Genomic DNA, 23296 nt, shown 5'->3' with positions numbered 1-23296 from the left:
AGCTGGGGAGAGAATGAGCCATGCCACACAGTCTGGGGGCAAAGAAGCAATTGTAAAGGCTCTGAGGAAGAGCAGCACCTGAGCCTGAAGAACTATCACACAGAAGAGAGACTGTGGTTTCAAGTGATGCAGAGGATGGAGAAGAGGTTGGAGAAGAGACAGGGTGAGGAGGGAGAATGGAGCCAGAATAGTTATTTGCATACAACTATAGGGACCCCTAGTGGGACAGGGACCCCTAGGGGTGGACAAAAAGAATGCACCCCCCTCTGATTAGGGCCCTTGGACACTACATGTAAAGACAAGGGAGTATGTAACTGCTGTTTTTATCTCTAGAGTCCAAATCTAAATGCAAGTGCAATATGTGACACGATGGCTGTGACAGCAATGATCCGGTCACACCTCCCAGAAGCCTACTTGAAGGAGGACATCGGGGGAGAGCTTGTTTATGTCCTTCCTCCATTTAGCACCAAAGTCTCAGGGGCCTACCTGTCACTCCTAAGAGCGCTGGACAACGGCATGGGTGACCTCAACATCGGGTGCTATGGCATTTCAGATACCACCGTGGAGGAGGTACATCCGGACATTTCTTAAAGCTGATATAACTTGCTGTATTCTTAAAATAATATGTATGTTGTTTTTTTAAAAAAAAGAAAATAAATATTTTTAAATTAACATGTCATAAAATCTTAAAATTATCTCAATACAATTTTTATGTAAGACTGACTTCTAAAAAAATACAAATGTTGCTCCAATTAGAGAATACCTATCTTTTACATACAAATATGTTCAATTAAAGTCACACTTATTTGTCTCAATTAACATGATAAAAATTCAAAATCAATATTGAGCCTAGAAACTAGAAAAGATATGCATATTTTATGTTAACAAAGTGTTCTGTCTTTTCTTTCCAGGTCTTTCTGAACTTGACTAAAGAGTCGCACAAACCCAGTAATATGAGTCTTGAGCACTTAACACAAAAGAAGATTGGAAATTCCAGTACCAATGGCATCTCAACTCCTGATGATTTATCTCTGAGCAGCAGCAACTTCACAGACAGAGATGGTATAAATCTAATCATATATTTTGCTTAATGTCAGTAAATGACATAAATGAGAAAATCACATGACAGATTTTAAATTTTAAAAACAACTTTAAATTTTTTTTCTAAATTAAAAAAGATGAAAGAAATATTAGCTTTCTCTTTTTAACACAAAAACATGCTTATTTAACCAAATCAAACTCTCTAAAAATGTTTTGAAGAATGTGAAAGAATTTCCTTGTTAGAGCAGGGATGAGTATTCCTCCACCCACCAGTAGTCATTTTTAAGATGTAACTTACTACAATCTCAGATTTGTGTTCAACAAGTTAAAATCCTTCTTATAACTGGTGCTATTCCACAATGAACAAAGTTACGTTCACTGACTATTGTTAGACACTAGAGGCCTGGTGCACGAATTCGTGCATGGGTGGAGCCCTTAGGCCTGGCCATTGATCAGGGCTGATGGGGGCCCATCTCGCCCAGTCCTGATGGGGGCCAGTCGGTGCCGGCCAGCCAGGGGGAGGGACCATGAGAGGTTGGCTGGCTGAGGGAGGTTGACTGTGGGAGCACACTGACCACCAGGGGGCAGCTCCTGTGTTAAGCATCTGCCCCTGATGGTCAGTGCACAATATAGTGACAGGTCAACCAGTCGTTCAGTAGACGGGTTGAAATGGTAGCTTAGGCTTTTATATGTAATTTTAAAAAGTTAAAAATATAGTCATCACTCCTTATGGAACTCATTGGAAAACATGTCTAACCTTCTCACCTCTCTGAACAATTCAGGTGCTGAGAAAATTCAGGCCCTGAGAAATGTTTTTGGAGGAGGGTCTCTGAATTGATGAGGTTGGAACTAATGGCTCTGAATCTAAAATAAGAGGTCCCTCCTCCATGTTTTTCACACAATATACATTTGAAAAATTGTGTTTCTTGACATGACTTTGAGGAATTGAGCTCTTTGGAAAATAACTTTTATTCTGTTATTCTCTTTCTGACAGTTAATTTATTCCTTTGGGAACACTATTTTTTTTAAGGAAGCATATAGTAAAATGATATATAAATTATGGAGTAGTCATTTCAATAGTTTGCTGAAATTTATAAAAGTCTCCAGGAACAGAACTTTTCATTAAACATTTGCCTAGCTCCAAAACTCAGAAAAGGCAATCTCTAATGTTTGTATAATTCTGGAACTTGGGAGTCTCATTTGTCCTCTGCCATCTTCCCCATTTATCATCTTTTGGGGAATAGAGCTGTCAAGTCCATGGAATTGAGGACTTTGAAGGTGGTCATCTGCTTCAGGAAGTACATGTTCTGTATTTGTCTCATAATTTAGAACTCTTCTTCAGTCAAAATGTACCCATCATTGACATTATCTTTTAGAAAGCTCCGTTTGATCCACCTGTAAGCCATTCTTAAGAAACAGAATTTTCTTAAGAAACAGAAAAGCATACTAATTAACTTAATATATTCAGCTCCTTCTGCAATTTCCCTTTGCAGAGATACGACTTTTCATTTAAACTTGTTCACTCTGTTTAATTGGAGTTCATTTTAAATTAAGCAGCTTTGTATTTTTCCTTATCTGCTAAATGAAGATCATGATTTTTTGTGCTGCATAATTTGTGATGAAGAATTTAAAATATCCACAGAGTGGATACTGTCAACTTATCACATGCTTGCTTGGCGGCAGGCCTTAGGAGAGAATGTTATATTTGAACCTAATTTTAGGGGGTGCTGCTGAGATTATCAGTTGTAAGAGCACTAAGGAGGAAACACTTTATGGCCTCCACAGTTGCTCTGACTCTTAGAAGCCATGGAATTTTCCTCCACACCTGAAGAGCATTTTGGAGGGCAAGAGGGTAGACATTTTGCCTAATAAGCTCTTTTTTGTGACTCTAGTGGTAAAAATTGAGTTTTTAAATGTACATAAAAGTACACCAAATTTCTAAAGAGAATGTAATGAATAAGTGTTTGAACTAGAATTATACTTTGGAGGAGGCATTTTCCTTTCCCCATGTTTAAGGTGAATTCATTGGACTTCACATTAAGAATGAAAGACAATAAAATAAAATATCTCATAGCACTAGCTGGTTTGGCTCAGTGGATAGAACATTGGCCTGCAGACTGAAGGGTCCCGGTTCAATTCCCATCAAGGGCATATGCCTGAGTTTTGGGCTCGATCCCCAGTAGGGGTCATGCAGGAAACAGATGATCAATGATTCTCTCTCATCATTGATGTTCCTATCTCTCTCTCCCACTTCCTTTCTCTCTGAAGTCAATAAAAATATATTAAATATATATACTGTAGGTATAAGCCATGCAAAAAATAATAAGTAAATAATAAATATTCTTATTCCAAAAAAAGAAAAGAATGAGAGATGGTGAGACTTATAATGACTAAGTTTCCCAGTTTCCCACAGTAGGATTGAGTTCTTATACTAGATTGATATTCTGGTTTCCATTTATCTTATTTGAATTCAGTGTCTTGTAGAAACTATGTCTTCGATATTAGTAATTAGTCATACATACTGAACCCTCACGGAGACTGAAGATTGGGGACAATGTTCATTTATAAACTTCTACATGTCTCTTTGATGTACAAAACTACAATGTACATGACTAACAATATATTTTGTATAGTGATTTGTAATTTTCAAAACACTTTTACATGAAGCTCTATGAGATGGAGGGGTTCAACCCAAAGGTGATAAATAAAGAGCTGAACCTAAAATCCAAATCTTTAAAATATAAGGTTTTCCCACCACATCACATTATATCATCTATCCATAGTTTTTGGAGTAACTTTATTATTTGATGTATTAGGACTTTCCAGAACCAACTGAAATCTATTTTTCTTAATCAGACAAAATCCTGACAACAGGAGAGAGACTGGATGGTTTTGGACTGTTACTGAAGAAGATAATGGCTATCCTCATTAAGAGGTTCCACCACACCCGCAGGAACTGGAAAGGTTTCATTGCCCAGGTCATCCTCCCCATCGTCTTTGTCACCACTGCCATGGGCCTCGGCACATTGAAAAATTCCAGCAACAGTTATCCTGAGATCCAGATATCCCCATCTCTTTATGGTACCTCTGAACAGACAGCTTTCTATGCGTAAGTTTCCTTTCTTTACCTAAAAAGATATTTCCACCTTGCTTCTAGAAGTACAGTTGTGCCTGAATGAATGGGATGAATTGCTGAAGAATACGAACTTAGGAGCTACAGTACCTAATTCTGTCAAAGGATGGGACAGTTTGATTTATTGTGACATGATATTGCCAACAAATAACGAGTTTTTGTGTTTGCCTAAAAATAAAGTATTAGTAGATCTTTATTTTTAAAGATTAGACTTTAATCAAGAGAGTCAGGTTAGGTATGGCTTCCCAATCTATTATAATATATCGCAAATAACTCTTTATTGGTCTCACAAATTGAAAAATAATGTTAGAATTCTGTATAATATAGTGTTGTAGATACAATATGTGATCAGTAAACACATATGACAATCAAGAGAATAACAAGGCAGCCAAATAGAGATGTGTGTTTATCTTTTTCTGTGATACTTTCCCCCCCTGTGATGAAGTCTTTTTTAGATATTTAAGACAGCAGTCCATAGAGAGACTATTTAATTTTCTCAAATTATTCATGAGCATGAGGTTAACATGGGCGACAAGTGAAGGAGTCATGAATTTGTTTCTATCTTTTTATGTTGCAGGAATTCTAACCCAAGCACAGCAGCACTGGTCTCAGCAATGTGGACCTTCCCTGGCATCGACAACATGTGTTTGAACTCCAGTGACATGTGAGTGCTTCTTGTTCTTTTTTCAATGTTCTACCTTGTGTGTGTCATGTATATGAGGGTGTGTGGACAAGTGGGTGTGTATTATTTGGCTGGAGGAGGGTAGTACATTGATAGAGATGTGTTTAATGGATATTATCTATCTCCTTTAGTTCATTCCCTGGCTGTGCTGTAAAATAATAAACAGTAGATGCTTTATGACTTATAAAGTTCTTTTGTGCACATGTTTTCATTTAACAATCACTACAGTCCTGTGAAGTATTAATCCCATTTTTAAGATGAAGAAACTGAGGCTCCTAGGGACTAAGATTCTTGTATAAAGAAATTGAGGTAGAAAGTTGTATAGCTAAAGCTGAGACCCAAGTCTTGACTCCAATTCCCATGCTTTTGCACTATGTAGTGTTGCTTATTCAAACTTTTAAGATAGTACACAACACATGTAAGCCTGACATCAATGCATCATTTTGCTAAAGTATCCCCTTCCTGTCAGAGGAGAGATTGGAAAGAACCAAGACAAGAAAGGGGTCAAAAAAAAAACCACTTCCTGCCTTATTAAGACAATTCTGTGAGCTTTGGTTTTAATGCTGCTTAATTACTAAGTGCTCTCCATCAACTCCCCCAAAATGTCAGATTACTTGAAAATGGTAGTGCAATGTACATTCAAGTAATAACAAATCAGTAAGCTGTACAGGACTTGAATTCAATAACTAACACTCTCTCCTATGCTCATGCATAAATATGAGAACACACATACCTCATTTCAATATCAATTTCACTTACAGAAGCTGTTTAGAAAAAGACAGTCTGGGAAAATGGAACAGCAGTGGAGAACGTATCAGTAACTTTGGAGTTTGCTCTTGCTCGGAAAATGTCCAGGTAAGATGAAATTCTTAGTGAAGTAAGAAAAAGAAAAGAATAAATATCAAAACTTGAAAGATATATCTAGGTTACCAAAGAGTCAGTATAATTTCATTTTATGGAAGCGAGTAGCTCAGAGATGTGGACCTGGGCAGCTCAAAAATATTGGCTTTGAACTTCAGGTCACCATTGTAAATCCATCTCAGGACAAATTTCCAAGGGTAGGTAATTCTATGATGGTCTTCATGGAAACTAACCGAAGATGAATTTTTGGGTTCAGTTCAGTTCTAACCAGAAAGCTCTATATTTCATACAACACAATGGCACCATAACTGTCATATTTGAAAACACAGCAAGACTGCCACAGTAGTGGTCAGCTGGGAAGTCAGTAATGTGGAAGTCCAAAACAGAGCTCCTTTGCCTCTAAGCAACACCTCCAGAATGCAAGAAAAATCATGTCCTGAAAGAAATAGAAAAAATTGTCCAATTATCACTTACCCTATCTCTATGCTATGGATACACACCTTAGGCCTATCCATTCAATAAGCTTTTAAGAAAACAAAATTCACTGGTAAATTAAAGATGGCTGAAGAAGAGAGATCACTATTAGTCTCTGAGAGTCACTATGTTATCAGCTTACTTCCCCATGGGGAAGAATCTAGCAATATTCTCTACAAAGTGTCATAGGATTGTACCCTGAACTGTCTTTGTAAAAGATGTTAGAATGAAAATGTTTCCAGTAAATGCAACCTGTTTTCATGCAAGACAATCACTAACAGTAAAAGCTGGGGTTCAATAGGCATCTTTTGGGATCCTTGCATATTTAAATATTAGCCTTACCCAGTACTTAATAAGTTTCCTAATCCCGTCTCTAATCTATCTAATGTGGAAGTCCATGTGTGGTACTAGCCTCAAGGTGTGGGACATTGTATGAAGGGATGGAAGGAAAAACTGGAAAAGTTCTAGGCTTTCCCAAACTACAGTTCAAGGCAGTAAAACATGGGAAGCTTCAATGAAAAGTAAATAGGAAGTGCAGAAAGCTACAAGCATAAAAATAAGTGATTAAAACTTAGCTCTGAGATTGGTTAATAGTCATGTACCAAAGCACTTAAACAAATGTGTGATTATAATGTAAGGTGTTAACAATGGGCAAACTCGGTGAAGGGTCTGCAGGGACCCTGTAATATATATACTTTTCATTTTGGAATAATTTTATATTTATACTAGAGGCCCTGTGCATGAATTCGTGCACCAGTGGGGTCCCTCAGCCTGGCCTGCGGGATCAGGCCAAACTGGCTCTCCAACATCCCACGAGGGGTCCTGGATTGTGAGAGGGCACAGGCCAGACTGGAGGACCCCACTGGTGCATGATCGGGGCCGGGGAGAGATGCAGGAGGTTGGCCAGCCGGGGAGGGACCATAAGAGGGCTCCAGGGCATGTCTCAATTGGCTGGAGGCCAGCAGCAAACTAACCTACCAGTTGGAGCATCTGCCTCCTGGTGGTCAGTGCACTTCATAGCGAGCGGTTGAGCAACCTTAGCATATCATTAGCATATTACGCTTTGATTGGTTGAACAGCTGACTGGACGACCAGGCACTTAGCATATTAGGCTTTTATTATATAAGATGTATAAATATTAGATTTATACTTATAGGAAATTATTTTAGATTTTGATTTAGATATATGTAAAATTGAGCTCTGACACCTAAGTTTGGTACCTTAAAACTAATATAACTCAAAGTTTTGTTTTTTAATTCTCACCCAAGGTCATGCTTTTATTGATTTTAGAGAGAGAGAAGGAGGAGAGAGAGAAAGAGAGTGAGAGAGAGGTGAGAGAGAAACATCAATTGGTTGCTTCCTGACCAGAAATTGAATCCACAGCCTAGGTATATGCCCTGAATGGGAATTGAATCACAACCTTTTGGTGTTTGAGATGATGCTCCAACCCACTGAGCAACCTGGCCAGGACAATAACTCAAACTTTTCATCCACTTCTATTAGACCCTGAGAACATAAGTCTGCTAATGTTATCTTTTCAATTTGGGGGAAACATTTTTTTCTTCCCTGTGAATTATTGAGGGAATTTTTAGTCATCTTAGTGTTCAGTGTTGTTCTCCCAATATATCAAGCTTGTCAGTACAGTAAAAGAAAAATCGCACATTAGTTGTGTTATTTTTTTACTTCAAGTGAACCTTAAATTCAAGTATAAGCTCTCTGCATATAATAACTATTTCTTCTAATTTCTTGGCCTAGGCAAGATGCCTTCCTTTTTAAAGCTCTTTAAAGTCAGGGAGCAGTCAATTAATATTTGACAAAGGAAGCAAGAGCATACAATGGAGTCAAGACAGTCTCTTCAATAAATGGTGCTGGGAAATTTGCTCAGATACATGCAAAAGAATGAAACTAGAACACCAACTTACACCATACACAAAAATAATCTCAAAATGGATAAAGGACTTAAATGTAAGAGGGGAGGGGGAGGAGAAAATGGCGGAGGCTTAGACGGACGTGTTGGTGCTTTGTCCCGGACCAGATAGGGGCGAGCAGCTGAAACGGGTAACAATCAGCCCGATCAAGCTGGGGAGGTTCAGCTGAGAGACAGTCTGCAGCCAGGAAAGACAGAAAACTCCTAAAAAATGCGGATGGTTAGAGATTGAGGCTGAAACCTCCCTCTGGGTGCCAGCGCAGCGGCGAGACCGCGCCATCTCAGGCAGCGTTTACCGGCATCCAGAGATCGGCTACTAACCCGGAGGCAACGATTCGCAAACAGCGCGACTGCAAGAGCCAAGGGGAGACCTGCACCCCTCCACGGAAAGATTCAAGCAACAGCGGCCTCCTGATCACCACACGCTCTGCCTGGGGAACAGTTGCTGTGTGTGAAGCCTCCCTCCACCAGCCAGAAGAGCCACCACAGCTGTGAACAGCACCCACCAGAGGCTCTGCTATCAACAGAGGAGCCGCTGCTACCACAACCGCCCAAGGAGCAACCACAGCCCGAGGAGCCACTGCCACCCAGGGAGCAGCCACTGCCACCCAGGGTCCAGCCACTGAACGACTCAACAACTAGTCATGTCAGTGAGATCAAACATGGGTAGACAAAGAAACCCCCAAAGGAAAGAAAAGGAGGACTCGCCAGAAAAGCAGCTAAGTGAGACAGAGATATGCAACGTGACGGAAAAAGAATTCAGAATAAGGTTCCTAGAGTACATGCACCGGATGTTCAAGAAGCAAGAAGAAACAGATGAAAAACTCAACTACGTATGCAAGAAGCTAGAAGAAACAGATGAAAAAATCAACAACTTAAGTAAGTCCCAAGAAGAAATGAAGAGCGACATAGCTGCAATAAAAAACACCATTGAAAGTATCAACAGTAGACTGGGAGAAGCGGAGGACCGAATCAGTGAATTAGAAGACAAGGAAGCAAAACACACTCAAACTGTACTGCAAATGGAGAAAAAAATTAAAAGACAGGAGGAGAGCCTAAGGGAACTTTGGGACAACATGAAACGAAGCAACATACGAATAATAGGGGTGCCAGAACAACAGAAAGATGAACATGGATTAGAAAACCTATTCGAAGAAATATTATCAGAAAACTTCCCTGAGGTGGGGAAGAAAAAAGTCACACAAGCCCAGAGAGTCCCAAACAAGGTGAACCCGAAAAGACCCACACCAAGACACATCATAATTACCATGGCAAATGTTCAGGATAAAGAGAGAATCTTACAGGCTGCAAGAGAGAGGCGGAAAGTAACATACAAGGGATCTCCCGTTAGATTATCAAATGATTTCTCAACAGAAACACATCAGGCCAGAAAAGAATGGACAGAAATCTACAAAGTGATGCAAAGCAAAGGACTGAATCCAAGAATACTCTATCCAGCAAGGCTATCATTCAAAATTGAAGGGGAAATAAGAAGCTTCACAGACAAAAAAGGGCTAAGGGAGTTTATCACCACCAAGCCAGCCATGCAAGAAATGCTAAAGGGACTGGTGTAAAAGAAGAAATATCAAGCTCAGAAAGAAAACAGCCACACACACACAAAAAAAGAAATGGCTACAAACAAGTACCTTTCAATAATAACTTTAAATGTAAATGGACTAAATGCTCCAACCAAAAGACATCGAGTGGCTGAATGGATAAAAAAACATGACCCATACATCTGCTGTCTACAAGAGACCCACCTCATTGGAAAGGACTCACACAGACTGAAAGTGAAGGGATGGAAAAATATCTTTCACGCAAATGGAAAGGAAAAGAAAGCTGGGGTAGCAATACTTATATCTGACAAAATACATCTCAAAGTGAAGGCCATAACCAGAGATAAGGAAGGCCACTTCATAATACTAAAGGGATCAATACAACAGGAAGATATAACCCTGGTAAACATATATGCACCCAATGCAGGAGCACCCACATACATAAGAAAACTTCTGGAAGATATCAGGGGAGATATCGACAATAACACAATCATTGTAGGGGACTTTAATACACCACTGACATCACTGGATAAATCCGCTAGACAAACAATCAGCAAAGAAACAGCAATCCTAAATGACTCACTAGATCAGATGGACTTAATTGACATCTTCAGAACACTTCACCCCACAGCTGCGGAATATACATTCCTCTCAGGTGCTCATGGGACATATTCAAAAATAGACCACATATTGGGTCACAAGCAAAGTCTCCACAAATTCAAGAAGATTGAGATCATAAAAAGCATCTTCTCAGACCACGATGGCATAATGTTAGAAATAAACTACAATAAAAACAACCCAAAATACTCAAACACTTGGAAGCTGAATAGCATGTTATTAAATATTGATTGGGTTACCGATGACATCAAAGAAGAAATTAAAAACATCCTGGACACTAATGACAATGAAAACACAACAATCCAAAACCTCTGGGACACAATGAAAGCAGTCCTGAGAGGAAAGTTTATAGCTCTACAGGCCTATCTCAAAAAACAAGAAAAAATGGTAGTCAATCATCTAACTCTACAACTCAAAGAATTAGAAAGAGAGCAACAAGAAAACCCCAGAGTGAGCAGAAGGAAGGAGATAATAAAGATTAGAGCAGAAATCAATGACATAGAGACCAAAAAAACAATACAGAAAATCAATGAAACCAAGAGCTGGTTCTTTGAAAGGATAAACAAGATTGACAAACCCCTCGCCAGGCTCACCAAGAAGCAAAGAGAAAGGTCCCAAATAAACCAAATCAGAAATGATAGAGGCGAAATAACAACAGACCCCACAGAAATACAAATGATTGTTAAACAATACTACGGGCAACTCTACTCCAACAAACTAGACAACCTGGAGGAAATGGACAAATTCCTAGAAAAATACAACATTCCAAAACTCAATCAGGAAGAATCTAAAAACCTCAATAGGCCAATAACTATGGAAGAAATTGAAGCAGTCATCAGAAAGCTTCCAGCAAACAAAAGCCCAGGGCCAGACGGCTTCACAGGGGAGTTCTACCAAACATTCAAGGAAGAACTAAAACCTACCCTCCTCAGACTACTACAAAAAATTCAAGAGGAAGGAACACTTCCAAGCTCATTCTATGAAGCCAGCATCACCCTAATACCAAAACCAGGTAAAGACATCACAATGAAAGAGAATTACAGGCCAATATCCCTCATGAACATAGATGCCAAAATCCTCAACAAAATCTTAGCAAATCGGATCCAGCAGTACATCAGAAGGATCATACACCATGACCAAGTAGGATTTATCCCAGAGATGCAAGGATGGTACAACATCCGTAAATCAATAAATGTGATACATCACATAAACAAATTGAAAGAAAAAAACCACATGGTCATATCAATTGATGCAGAAAAAGCATTCGACAAAATCCAACACCCATTTTTGATAAAAACTCTCAGAAAGGTGGGAATAGAAGGATCATACCTCAACATAATAAAAGCCATATATGACAGGCCCACAGCCAACATCATACTCAATGGTCAAAAACTAACACCATTTCCCCTAAGAACAGGAACAAGACAGGGATGCCCACTCTCACCACTCCTGTTCAACATAGTACTGGAAGTATTAGCCATTGCAATTAGGCAAGAAGAAGAAATAAAAGGCATCCAAATTGGAAAAGAGGAAGTAAAACTGTCCTTATTTGCAGATGACATGATATTATACATACAAAACCCTAGAGACTCCATCAAAAAGCTACTAGACTTAATACATGAATTTGGCAATGTAGCAGGATACAAAATTAACCCCAAGAAATCTGAGGCATTTCTATACACCAATAGTGAACTTTCAGAAAGAGAGATTAGAAAAACAATCCCATTTACCATCGCACCAAAAAAATTAAGATACCTAGGAATAAACTTAACTAAAGAGGTTAAAGACCTCTACTCAGAAAACTACAGGACGTTGAAAAAAGAGATAGAGGAAGACATAAACAGATGGAAGAACATACCATGTTCTTGGATTGGTAGAATCAACATCATTAAAATGTCCATACTACCCAAAGCAATCTATACATTCAACGCACTTCCCATTAAAATACCAATGGCCTTCTTCAAAGATCTAGAACGAACTCTCCAAAAATTCATCTGGAATAAAAAAAGACCCCGAATAGCTGCAGCGATCCTGAGAAAGAACAGAGTAGGTGGGATCTCAATGCCAGATATCAAACTGAATTACAAAGCCACTGTTCTCAAAACTGCCTGGTACTGGCACAAGAACAGACATATAGACCAGTGGAATAGAATAGAGAGTCCAGAAATTAGCCCGAACCAATATGCTCAATTAATTTTTGACAAAGGAGGCATGAACATACAATGGAGCCAAGATAGTCTCTTCAATAAATGGTGTTGGGAAAATTGGACAGATATATGCAAGAAAATGAAACTAGACCACCAACTTACACCATACATAAGAATAAACTCAAAATGGATAAAGGACTTAAATGTACGACAGGAAACCATAAAAATTCTAGAAGAATACAAAGGCAACAAAATCTCAGACTTATGCCAAAACAATTTCTTCACTGATACAGCTCCTAGGGCAGTTGAAACTAAAGAGAAACTGAACAAATGGGACTACATCAAAATAAAAAGCTTCTGCACAGCAAAAGAAACCATCAACAAAACAACAAGAAAACCCACCTCTTGGGAAAACATATTTGCCAACGTCATATCTGATAAGGGCCTAATCTCCAAAATTTATAGGGAACTCATACAACTTAACAAAAAGAAGACAAACAATCCAATCAAAAAATGGGCAAAGGATCTAAATAGACACCTTTCAAAAGAGGACATTCAGAAAGCCAAGAGACATATGAAAACATGCTCAAAGTCACTAATCATCCGAGAGATGCAAATCAAAACAACAATGAGGTACCATCTCACACCTGTCAGAATGGCCATCATCAACAAATCAACAAACGACAAGTGCTGGAGAGGATGTGGAGAAAAAGGAACACTTGTGCACTGCTGGTGGGAATGCAGACTGGTGCAGCCACTATGGAAGGCAGTATGGAGGTTCCTCAAAAAATTGGAAATGGAACTCCCATTTGACCCTGTGATCCCACTACTAGGAATATATCCCAAGAAACCAGAAACACCTATCAGAAAGGATATATGTAACCAGATGTTCATAGCAGCACAAATCACCATAGCTAAGATCTGGAAACAGCCTAAGTGCCCATCAGTAGATGAATGGATTAGAAAACTGTGGTACATCTACACGATGGAATACTATGCTGCTGTTAAAAAGAAGGAACTCCTACCATTTGCAACATCATGGATGGAACTGGAGAGCATTATGCTAAGTGAAACAAGCCAGTCAATGAAGGAAAAATACCACATGATCTCACTCATTCATGGATAATAAAGACCATTACAAACTTTTGAACAATAATAGATACAGAGGCAGAGCTGCCTCAAACTGATTGTCAAACTGCAGTGGGAAGGCCAGAGAGAGTTGGGGGGCAGGAGGGAGGGGAGTAAGAGATCAACCGAAGGACTTGTATGCATGCATATAAGCATAACTAATGGACATAAGACACTGGGGGGTAAGGGAGGGTAGGGGTTTGTCAAGGGCGGGGGGGGGGGGCGGGAAAAGGACACTTATGTAATACCCTTTGTAATACTTTAAGCGAAAAATTAAAAAAAAAATGTAAGAGGGGAAACCATAAAAATGTTAGAAGACTCCATAGGCAGCAAAATATCAGACATATGTCGTAGCAATATCTTTACCGATATAGCTCCTAGGGCAATAGAGACTAAAGAGAAAATAAACAAATGGGACTACATCAAAATAAAAAGCTTCTGCACAGCAAAATAAACCATCACCAAAACAATAAGAAAGCCCATTGCATGGGAGAACATATTTGCCAATGCTATTTCAGATAAGGGTTTAATCTCCAAAATTTACAGAGAACTCACATTTTAACAAAAGGAAGATAAACAATCCAATCAAAAAATGGGCAAAGAACCTAAATAGACACATTTCAAAAGAGGACATATAGAAGGCTGAGAGACATATGTCACTAATCATCCAAGAGATGCAAATCAAAACAACAATGAGATACCATCTCACACCTGTCAGAATGGCTATCATCAACAAATCAACAAATGTCAAGTGCTGGTGAGGATGTGAAGAAAAAAGAACCCTTGTGCACTGCTGGCAGGAATGCAGACTAGCGCAGTCACTGTGGAAAACAGTATGGACTTTCCTTAAAAAATTAAAAATGGAACTCCCCTTTGACCCAGTGATGCCACTTCTAGGACTATATCCCAAGAAACCAGAAACACCAATCAGAAAGGATATATGCATCCCTATGTTCATAGCAGCACAATTTACAATAGCCAAGATTTGGAAACAGCCTAAGTGCCCTTCAGCAGATGAGTGGATTAAAAAACTGTGGCACATCTACACAATCGAATACTGTGCAGCTACAGAAAAGAAGGAACTTTTACCATTTGCAACAGCACGGATGGAACTGGAAAGCATTATGCTAAACGAAATAAGCCAGTCGAAGAAAGATCAATATCACATGATCTCACTCATATGTGGGATATAATGATCAACATAAACTGATGAACAAAAATAGATCCAGAGACAAATAGCAGGGGAGGGGTGGGGTTAGAGATCAACCAAAGGACTTGTATGCACGCATATTAGCATGACCAATGGACACAGACACTGAGGTGGTGGGGGCTTGCCCTCAAGGGTGGGAGTGGCTGGGGGGGTCAATTGGGGGAAAAAGGAGGCATATGTAATACTTTAAACAATTAAAAAAAAGGAAACGGGTAAAATTACATGCAATAAATATAAAAGGTAGTTAAAAAATTTTTTTTAAAAAGTCAGGGAGCAGAGGTCACAGTCCACCAGCTGCAATAACAGACAGGTGATGAGACTGAAGGTCCTTGACATTGTCTATTTGATTTGCACTGCACTGGCCAGAAAAGAACTTAACTTTTAGCTTTATTTTTCAGGAATGTCCTAAGTTTAACTACTCTCCACCTCACAGAAGAACTTATTCTTCCCAAGTAATTTATGACCTCACTGGGCACCGCTTGGAAAATTATCTTATATCAACTGCTAATGAGTTTATGCAAAAAAGGTAAAAATACTCTGTTTATAACATTTAATTGAGCATATCTTGCCTTTTAATTTTAATGGTAATTGCCTTCTGAACTTGAGGCAATGGATGCACATGTCTATTGATTATTTACATAGTTAAATATCTGCTTTATCTAAACAGCTTTATGTATTAATATTTAAGTAATGACTCTAAATTAGGATCCATTTGAGCAAATTAAAAAGCATTGATTTTTTTTCGGCCTCAAACATGTATTGTAAAATTTATACACTTTTATTCCTTGAAGCAAAAGAGAAGTTATTGACTGGATTATGCCAACTTGGAGAATTTTAAGGCATTGCTTCCCATGACAAATGGCCTTAGTTTCAATATGCATGTAGATAAGATGTGCACATGTGTAGCAAGGTCCCTGGACAAATACCTGAGTCACTGAAGCATTTTCTATGAATGTAAGATTGGTAGGCTTGCATTTGCAAAAACATGGAGAGGCCTGGAAGACACTAAACTAAGTGAAATGAGCCAAACACAGAAAGACAAATGCTGCGGGATTTCACTTACATGTGAAATCTAAAATAGTCAGACTCGTAGAGGTAGAGAGTAGAATGGCGGTTGCCAGAGTTTGGGGAGAGGAGGGGATAGGAGATGCTGCTCAAGGATATAACAGTGTCAAGATGAATAGATTCCGGAGATCTAATGGACAGCAGTGTGACAAGGTTAACAATACTGTATTGTATACTTGAAATTTGCTAAGAGGATAGAGTTCTCAGTACATATTCACACAACACACACAAAGAAAATGGTAACTATGTGAGGTGATGGATATATTGATTAGCTTGATTGCGGTGATTATTTCACAATGTATACATCTATCAAAATCTCAAGTTGTACACCTTAAATATATATAATTTTTATTTGTCACTATACCTCAGTAAAGCCAGGGATGTGGGGGTTGGTAGGCTTGCAATAGCTACTATTTTTTCTTCTTTTCCATTTTATCCCACTTTTATTTCTCAATTTACATAAAAGACTAATATTAGCTCTAAAATAATCCTTCCAAAACTTTTCTGGTCAGACATACATGTAAATATTGTCAACAAAATTGGGTTGATTATTAAAAAACTGTTCTAAAATCTATTTTTTTAAAAAGTGAACAATACACTACAGTGTTCTTTACATACCAAAACTATAGTGCTATGACCACATTTAGGATGACAGCCACAAGATTATACCAGCATGACTGCATTATTATTTATTTAACTCAACCCCTATTGGGACATTTAAACTAATCTATTATTTAAATTTCTACTTGGATTTTTTAAAAGCCACTTTTTATTTTTAAGAGACGATGAACTGATGGGGAGTTACATAATCATAACTCACCTTCAAATATCCAGGAAGAAAAACAAACATACAGCAGCAGGGGACAAGCTAAGGGAAAAAGTTGGGAGAATAGAAGAAATGGAGTCACTTGAAAAAGTTAAAAACTGATGCTATATCATTGTAGTGTTTGGTTTATAACAAAACTTATCTAAAAAAAGGATATTTAAGCCCTAAAGTCTCATGATTTCTGTGATGGTGCAAATCTGGTTATGTTGGAGGAATTGGTTAGATTATGTCATTGGTTTTCAGAATGATTACTACATATTTGCTATTGTTTAGGACTTTTTATTTCTAGCTATAATATACATTTTAGACTAAAATATGATAAAAACAAATCAATGAAAATATAAAATATTTATCAGGCAGTATTTATTTTATACCATAAGTGTGTTCCTAATGGAAAGAGAGATTGAGATCTTAAACATTTTAGATCTATTTATGACTATTTGCTCCATTAAAACAAATATAAATTTTATTATTTTATACAGATATGGAGGTTGGAGTTTTGGGCTGCCTTTGACTAATGACCTTCGTTTCGATGTAACAGCAGTTCCTGCCAATAGAACACTTGCCAAGGTAAATTATAAAGTTTCTGTGGGATGTCATAGAAATGAGAATGTGAACTTGAAATGTTCAAGCATTTCCATGAGGTAAAAAACAAAACATGGGTATAATCCATTTGAAAAGCAGTTTGGGATAGTACATACCCCATAGCACAGTGATTTCAGTCCTGTGTATTTACTACAGGGAAACACGTACACATAAGTACCAGGATACATATATATATATATATACTAGTGTTTCTCATATGAGCTCAAAACACAACTCCAAGTGTCCATATACAGTAGAATACACAAATAAATTACTGTGTATTTATTCAATAGACCTTTTAGCAATGGAAATGAAAAAATTCAGTGTTATATAATACACAGGCTAAAAGCCCCAAACATTATTAATAGGCAGAAGAAAAGACAAAAAGGAATACACAACTATAATTGCATTCACTGTAGATGTCGAGAATCGGCAACCCTCCATTCTATTGTTTAGGGGTGAGAGAATTATAATTTGGAAGGAAAAAGAGGGTCAGGGAGAAGTTATTCTAGGTGCTGGTGAGTTTTGTTTCTCAGCCTGAGTGATGGATCAATGTGTGTACTTCCTTTATAATTTTTTGTTAAACTATACATTAATGTTTTATTTATATTTTGTTGTGTTGTGTCATATTTATCTAGCCTTGTTTCTTAGAGAACATGGAGAGTTAACAGAATTTGATAGAGATTTAAAAAATCCTATTGGCTCTTTTTTCTTCTAGATCATACCTATGTTTTGAAACAAGCACGAATCACAGGATCACACACCTATGATCAGACTTACTATCAATGGTAGTCTTAGAGAGTTCCAGTTGCCCTTCCCATATTTCTCTTTAGGTTGTAAGAGACATATACAAACTTGGGGAAGTGGAGAACTAACATTCATTTAGATATTGTTATAAACCAAGCACTAGCATCACCTGTTACACAAGCTACCTAATTCCATCCTCACAACATCTCTATAAGATCGGTATTGAGTCTATTTTAGCTGGTTTCCACAAGGTCATAGTGAAAGTGAGAAGTAAGTAATAATACTGAATATTTGAATGCCACCCCCTTTTGTTCCTTTCCTCCCTCTCTCAACACAGTAAATATTCTTGAGTCAACAAAGGAGTTATAATATTAAATAATTTCCCTGAAAATCAGATTTTAAATTTTAAATTATTGACTAGGTTTCTTAAATAGAGGTTCACCAGTATTTTAAGTCCCTCTGTATTTGACATAGAAAGTAAAGGAACTCACTTCTTTGTGGGTTATAACTAGGAATAGAGAGTTAGTGGGAGAATTTCAAGGTTATCAGTCTTGTTGCTAAGACTGATGCTTGCATGTGTGTTTAATTTTTTTTCTACAGCTTGACATATATGCCATGTGTTTTTATTATATTTTGAGAGCCAAAAATGCCTTAGTTTTAGTCTGAGACTCACTATAAATCAACCTCAGAGATGGAGATAATAACACCTTTTCCAGTTTATTTAAAGCTGGGGCTACAGAGAAGATCAGAATAACTAATAACTTACCATTCAGAAAAATACTACTTTCCCAATCGCTATCCATCACTGAATTGGAAACTTAGAGGTCTGTGGTCCACACTCTGGGGGATGGTTCATAATCTTCCAAGATGAAATAAACTATTAGGAATTGGTCCTCTTACTTTAAATACGAATTCCGTAGGCTGTCAGATGTAAAGACAGCCTGGTTTATTGAAACACAATTCTGATCCTGTCTTCTTTTGGAATTGAACAGGTGTGGTATGATCCAGAAGGCTATCACTCCCTCCCAGCTTACCTCAACAGCCTGAACAATTTCCTCCTGCGACTTAACATGTCAAAATATGATGCTGCCCGACACGGTAAAGTTACTTACACAGAGCTTCTTGTGTTGCACCTTTTGCCACTCTCCATATAAAAATTCATGTTAGATCCCATTTCCTCCCAGCGGCAGGTATCTTATGGTACCTAAATCACAGATCTTTAAAAGGAGTTTGAAGCTACTACTTCCCAACTACCACCAGATGGAAAGTTTGGGATAATCCCCTTAACTTCAATTTAGTTTCTCATTTATCAATTCAGGATAGTAATGCTGACTTTGCCCTTATTTCTGCTTTCGTACCTACTAGTTATATCTCAGAGGAAAATATTTTATAACTAGCTGCTTGTATATAGGCTAAAAAATAAAAGTAATAATGTCACTAAATACTGAGCACAAATCTAAACATGAGGACAACACATTTAAACTAAAAGTTCTATGCTTGACCAAAAGTGTTATCATTAATTGAGCACTTACCGCATGACACATGCTCTCTAGGGACTGTTGCTAATCTTTCAAGCGCCCTTTCAGGCTGAGCATCCTTGTTCCCTACTATTTATCTGGGGGTCATAGTGGGATTTGAACTCATGTCTGTCTGACTCTTGCCTCTTTATTTTTAAAATATTTCTCTATTCTCAGCCAGCTTTATTTATTTGGATTTCCCCAGAGGCTTCCACATAGTTTTAAAAATAGAGTCTATAATTGGAAAGAGACTGATTTATTTTTTTCTAAGTCAATTACTGTCCATCAGACTCTTTTATTGTCTTAAGCATTGCTCAAATTGTTTTTGCCATATTGATCCTAAAAAATAATAATGATAAAGGTAAAAAAAAAAATAAGTCTCATATTTGCTGGCTAAGCCCAAGGGCTAGCCCAATAAATGAGCTAACAAATAACCGATTAAGTAGGAAGAAAAGATACAACATGTCTTTGAGAAATGCGGAGGCCTACTTTTCCTTCATCTCCCTGCTGTTGGGCATAATTGTGTATGTGTATGTTCTGTGATTGTACCAGTCAACTGTGGATCAAATACTCATTCTAGAAACAGAATCTTTTGCAATCTTCACTTCGGAGAAAACACCATTTTCCCCCAACTGCTTTGGCATTTTCTTAGCAGGAGGAACCATAATGAAACAGCAAGAGATGGATAGTCCTGAGATGTGGAGCGTCAGAAAAGGGCAGAGTCAAAGTGGTAATTTAAGTGAGATGGTGGCTAAAGCTAGCCGAGTATAACCTGGTTTGAAATACTATTGAACACTTGACTTTCAGTCGGATGTATTATTCAGAGCAAAAGATGGTTGTTGCTGTGGCAGGTAATGAAGGTGTAAAAACTATAGAAATGACTAAGGGAAATGTAGCAAAGGAATATAGGTGCGAACAAGAGACCAGTGCACTTTTGAAGGGTCAGCTATTGAAATCTGTATTCAGTTTTCATTTATTACTAGTGTTCTTTACCACGAACAAAGCAATCTGAGTCATCCTGGACTCTAGCAGGCTAGTTCTGACTCTTACCACTCTATTTTTAAAAATCTTTGTTGTTGAAAGTATTGCAGATGTCCCTGTTTCCCCCCATTAACCCCCTCCACCCTGCTCCGGTACCCTCCCCACCTACCACTGTATTTTTAAGTTCTAGAATATAAAGAATTAAGAATTCTGGAACATACATTGACTCTAAAAGTAAATTTATTTTTAAAATGAGGCTTAGCTTGAATTATATTTTGAAATTAACTTTTCTTACATAGACTTATGTAAGGGGGAGGGTAGCCTCCCACCCTCTCTGGAAAAAGTTTGATTTTTTTTAAAGAAAAAAATCCATGTCACCCCAAAATACCTTTGTTATTTTATAATGCATGTGTAGGATCTGGCATGGCAATACTGTCTGTAAAAACCAACTCAACTATTCTCCTGCCACCCCCACCCCACTACCCAGGTTGTTTTCAAGCATTTTTGTTGGAGTCTACATGAACTGGGATTTTGCTTTAGCTGTAAAATTGATTTTCTTTGAATTCTCACATTCTATTTAAAATCTTTTAATTAACTTTCCTTTATAATGTCAATATCTATTATATTCATATGGTTTCCTCTCATGGTTAATTACACATGAAAATTCTGTTCTTGCTTCCCAAGGAATATTGTTTTTACTAACAAATATTATACAACGAGGCTTTTTTCCAAAATAACTGACACGTTGTTCCCAACCCCCTGGTGTTTATTCTTACCTTTTATTGCATTAGTAACAATGGTCAAAAGGAAATATCTCATTTTAGGTTGACAACTCTAGAAACAACATAAAATATGTTACTTTGAAAAATATTTTTCATAGATTTTTAGAGAGAGGAATGGAGAGGCAAGGAGAGAGAGAGAAACATCTATGTGAGAGCGAAACATCTCGGCTGCCTCCTGCATGACCTGACCAGGAATCAAACCGGTAACCTTTCGGTACACAGGACAACACCCAACCAAGTTAACCACACCAGCCAGGGTTAAAATGTGTTACTTTTAATGTGTATTGGATGTGGGAGAAAAAATTGAAATTTTGAGATTGACTAGATTTAATAAGCATTTATTGACTAATCGCTGTACTCAAAACATTGTGCTGGATGCTGTAGAACCCCAAAGAAGATTTTGGTATAGACCCCTAACCCAACCCCTAACATTTCCTTGACCTTTCAGCTAAGGATATGTATGAAAACAATTGGTTCAGCGCCATTTTTTATAGTGGGCTAAATGTATTTGCAAAGATTCCCCTAGAGTACTTTTTGATTCTGAAGCACAAAGCAGAAATTTTTTAAAAAAAGGTTTTCCCCTGCCTATATGATAATTTAACAATTAGGTTTATGTAGGTTCCCAAGGAAAATTGAATCTCAATAAAAAGAAAGCCCATTAATTTACACACACACATACACACACACACATACACACACACGCACACAAAATAAATAAGAAAATGTTATTCCCCCAATGATGTGATTAAAGTTCTAGGCAAAACTGGTTATTGTTGTTAGTATCTCTGTTTTACTTCAACAACATACTTTTTTCTTTACTATATAACAATTTCAGAATTTAATTTCAAAGCATGTCGCATTCTACTTAATAACAATGATGAATTTAAGCTAATTAAGAGAATATAACTTTAGAATAATTCTATAATATTTGGGTGCTGTGAATGGGACCTTAATATACTAATATAATGAACACATGCTATATGAGAAGTAAGTGAGAAAGTCCTACCTCAGCTAATGACTCTAGGAACATGTGTTTAGGGGATATCTTCCTTCTAGTTTCTAACATTCTGTTCCAAAGTTACTCAGGCAATATAGACCTTACCTTCACAATGTGGTCCTTTAGGAATCTGTTGACAGCCCATTTTGACTCTGGCTAGCCAACATCTTCTAAGGAAGAGGGGGAAAAATCTTTGCTTCTAGCTCCAAAAGTGAAACCAACTGTGGGAGAACCCAATAATGTAGGATCATATTGGAATTAAGTGACTAATTTTCTGAAGCCAGCTAGTTTCCCTGAGTCTTCCTTGATTTTTATGTCCCCATGAAAATCCCTGAAGGGGTGGCTGAGGCTCCAAGCCCTACTGTGGTAGAATTCCAGAACAACAGGCATCTTAGAAATAAAGAGAAGGAGGGATCTATCCTCTCAAGTACAATATTTCCCCACCACAGCCAATAGCACGATGAAGAAGAAAGGGGGTGGTAAGTGTCTGTTCTTCAGGAGATCCTCATATAATTGGTCTCCCTTTGAGTTGCTTCTTTATATGCCAATAATTTCTGAAGTATAACAAAGAGGAGAAAATAGAAAACCCTTGATTAAATATAATAGGGAGGCAAATGCTATATAAGAAATGTAAGCCCCTTCCCTCAAAATTCCATACATGATCTAAAAACTTTTTCTTTTTATGTCCACTTGTATGTCATTGATGAGATTGGAAGAAAATAATTTTCCTTTAAAAGAGTATTCCTAAAGTAAAATTCTTTAGATGATAGCATAAGGAGAAAAGTATTGTGCCTTATTCTCTAAAAATTGATATTTCTGATGAACTGAATACCTACTAAAAGAACTGTCTCTTCTTTAAGCCATCATCATGTATAGTCACCCTTATCCAGGCGTGCAAGACCAAGAACAAGCCACGTAAGTGCATATATATATGGCATGACTACTTCCTCCTTGGCCTAGACAAGTCTTTGCACTGAGCACTATAATTGGAAATCACAGTTGTATCTGCATGAATGTCA

The 23296-nt window shown here is 37.7% G+C and overlaps 1 protein-coding gene across 2 annotated transcripts in view; it reads left to right on the top strand.

The window, feature by feature from the left end:
* ABCA12 (ATP binding cassette subfamily A member 12) overlaps positions 1 to 23296 on the top strand; it is a 178604-nt gene that overhangs the window by 133899 nt on the left and 21409 nt on the right. For both annotated transcript variants that reach the window (XM_070422064.1, XM_070422065.1), the window contains exons 32-40: positions 334 to 570; positions 912 to 1062; positions 3898 to 4150; positions 4752 to 4838; positions 5618 to 5711; positions 15176 to 15303; positions 17151 to 17238; positions 18993 to 19098; positions 23138 to 23192. In XM_070422064.1, coding sequence (XP_070278165.1) covers positions 334 to 570; positions 912 to 1062; positions 3898 to 4150; positions 4752 to 4838; positions 5618 to 5711; positions 15176 to 15303; positions 17151 to 17238; positions 18993 to 19098; positions 23138 to 23192 — 1199 coding nt within the window. The remainder of the gene's footprint in view (positions 1 to 333; positions 571 to 911; positions 1063 to 3897; positions 4151 to 4751; positions 4839 to 5617; positions 5712 to 15175; positions 15304 to 17150; positions 17239 to 18992; positions 19099 to 23137; positions 23193 to 23296) is intronic.

This window comes from Myotis yumanensis, unplaced genomic scaffold, assembly GCF_028538775.1.
Source record: "Myotis yumanensis isolate MYYU_CA2020_CCGP unplaced genomic scaffold, mMyoYum1.0.hap1 SCAF_8, whole genome shotgun sequence".
Taxonomy (NCBI): Eukaryota; Metazoa; Chordata; class Mammalia; order Chiroptera; family Vespertilionidae; genus Myotis; species Myotis yumanensis.
The sequence above is the reverse complement of the archived record's forward strand: the minus strand, read 5'-3'. Positions and strand labels throughout refer to the sequence as shown.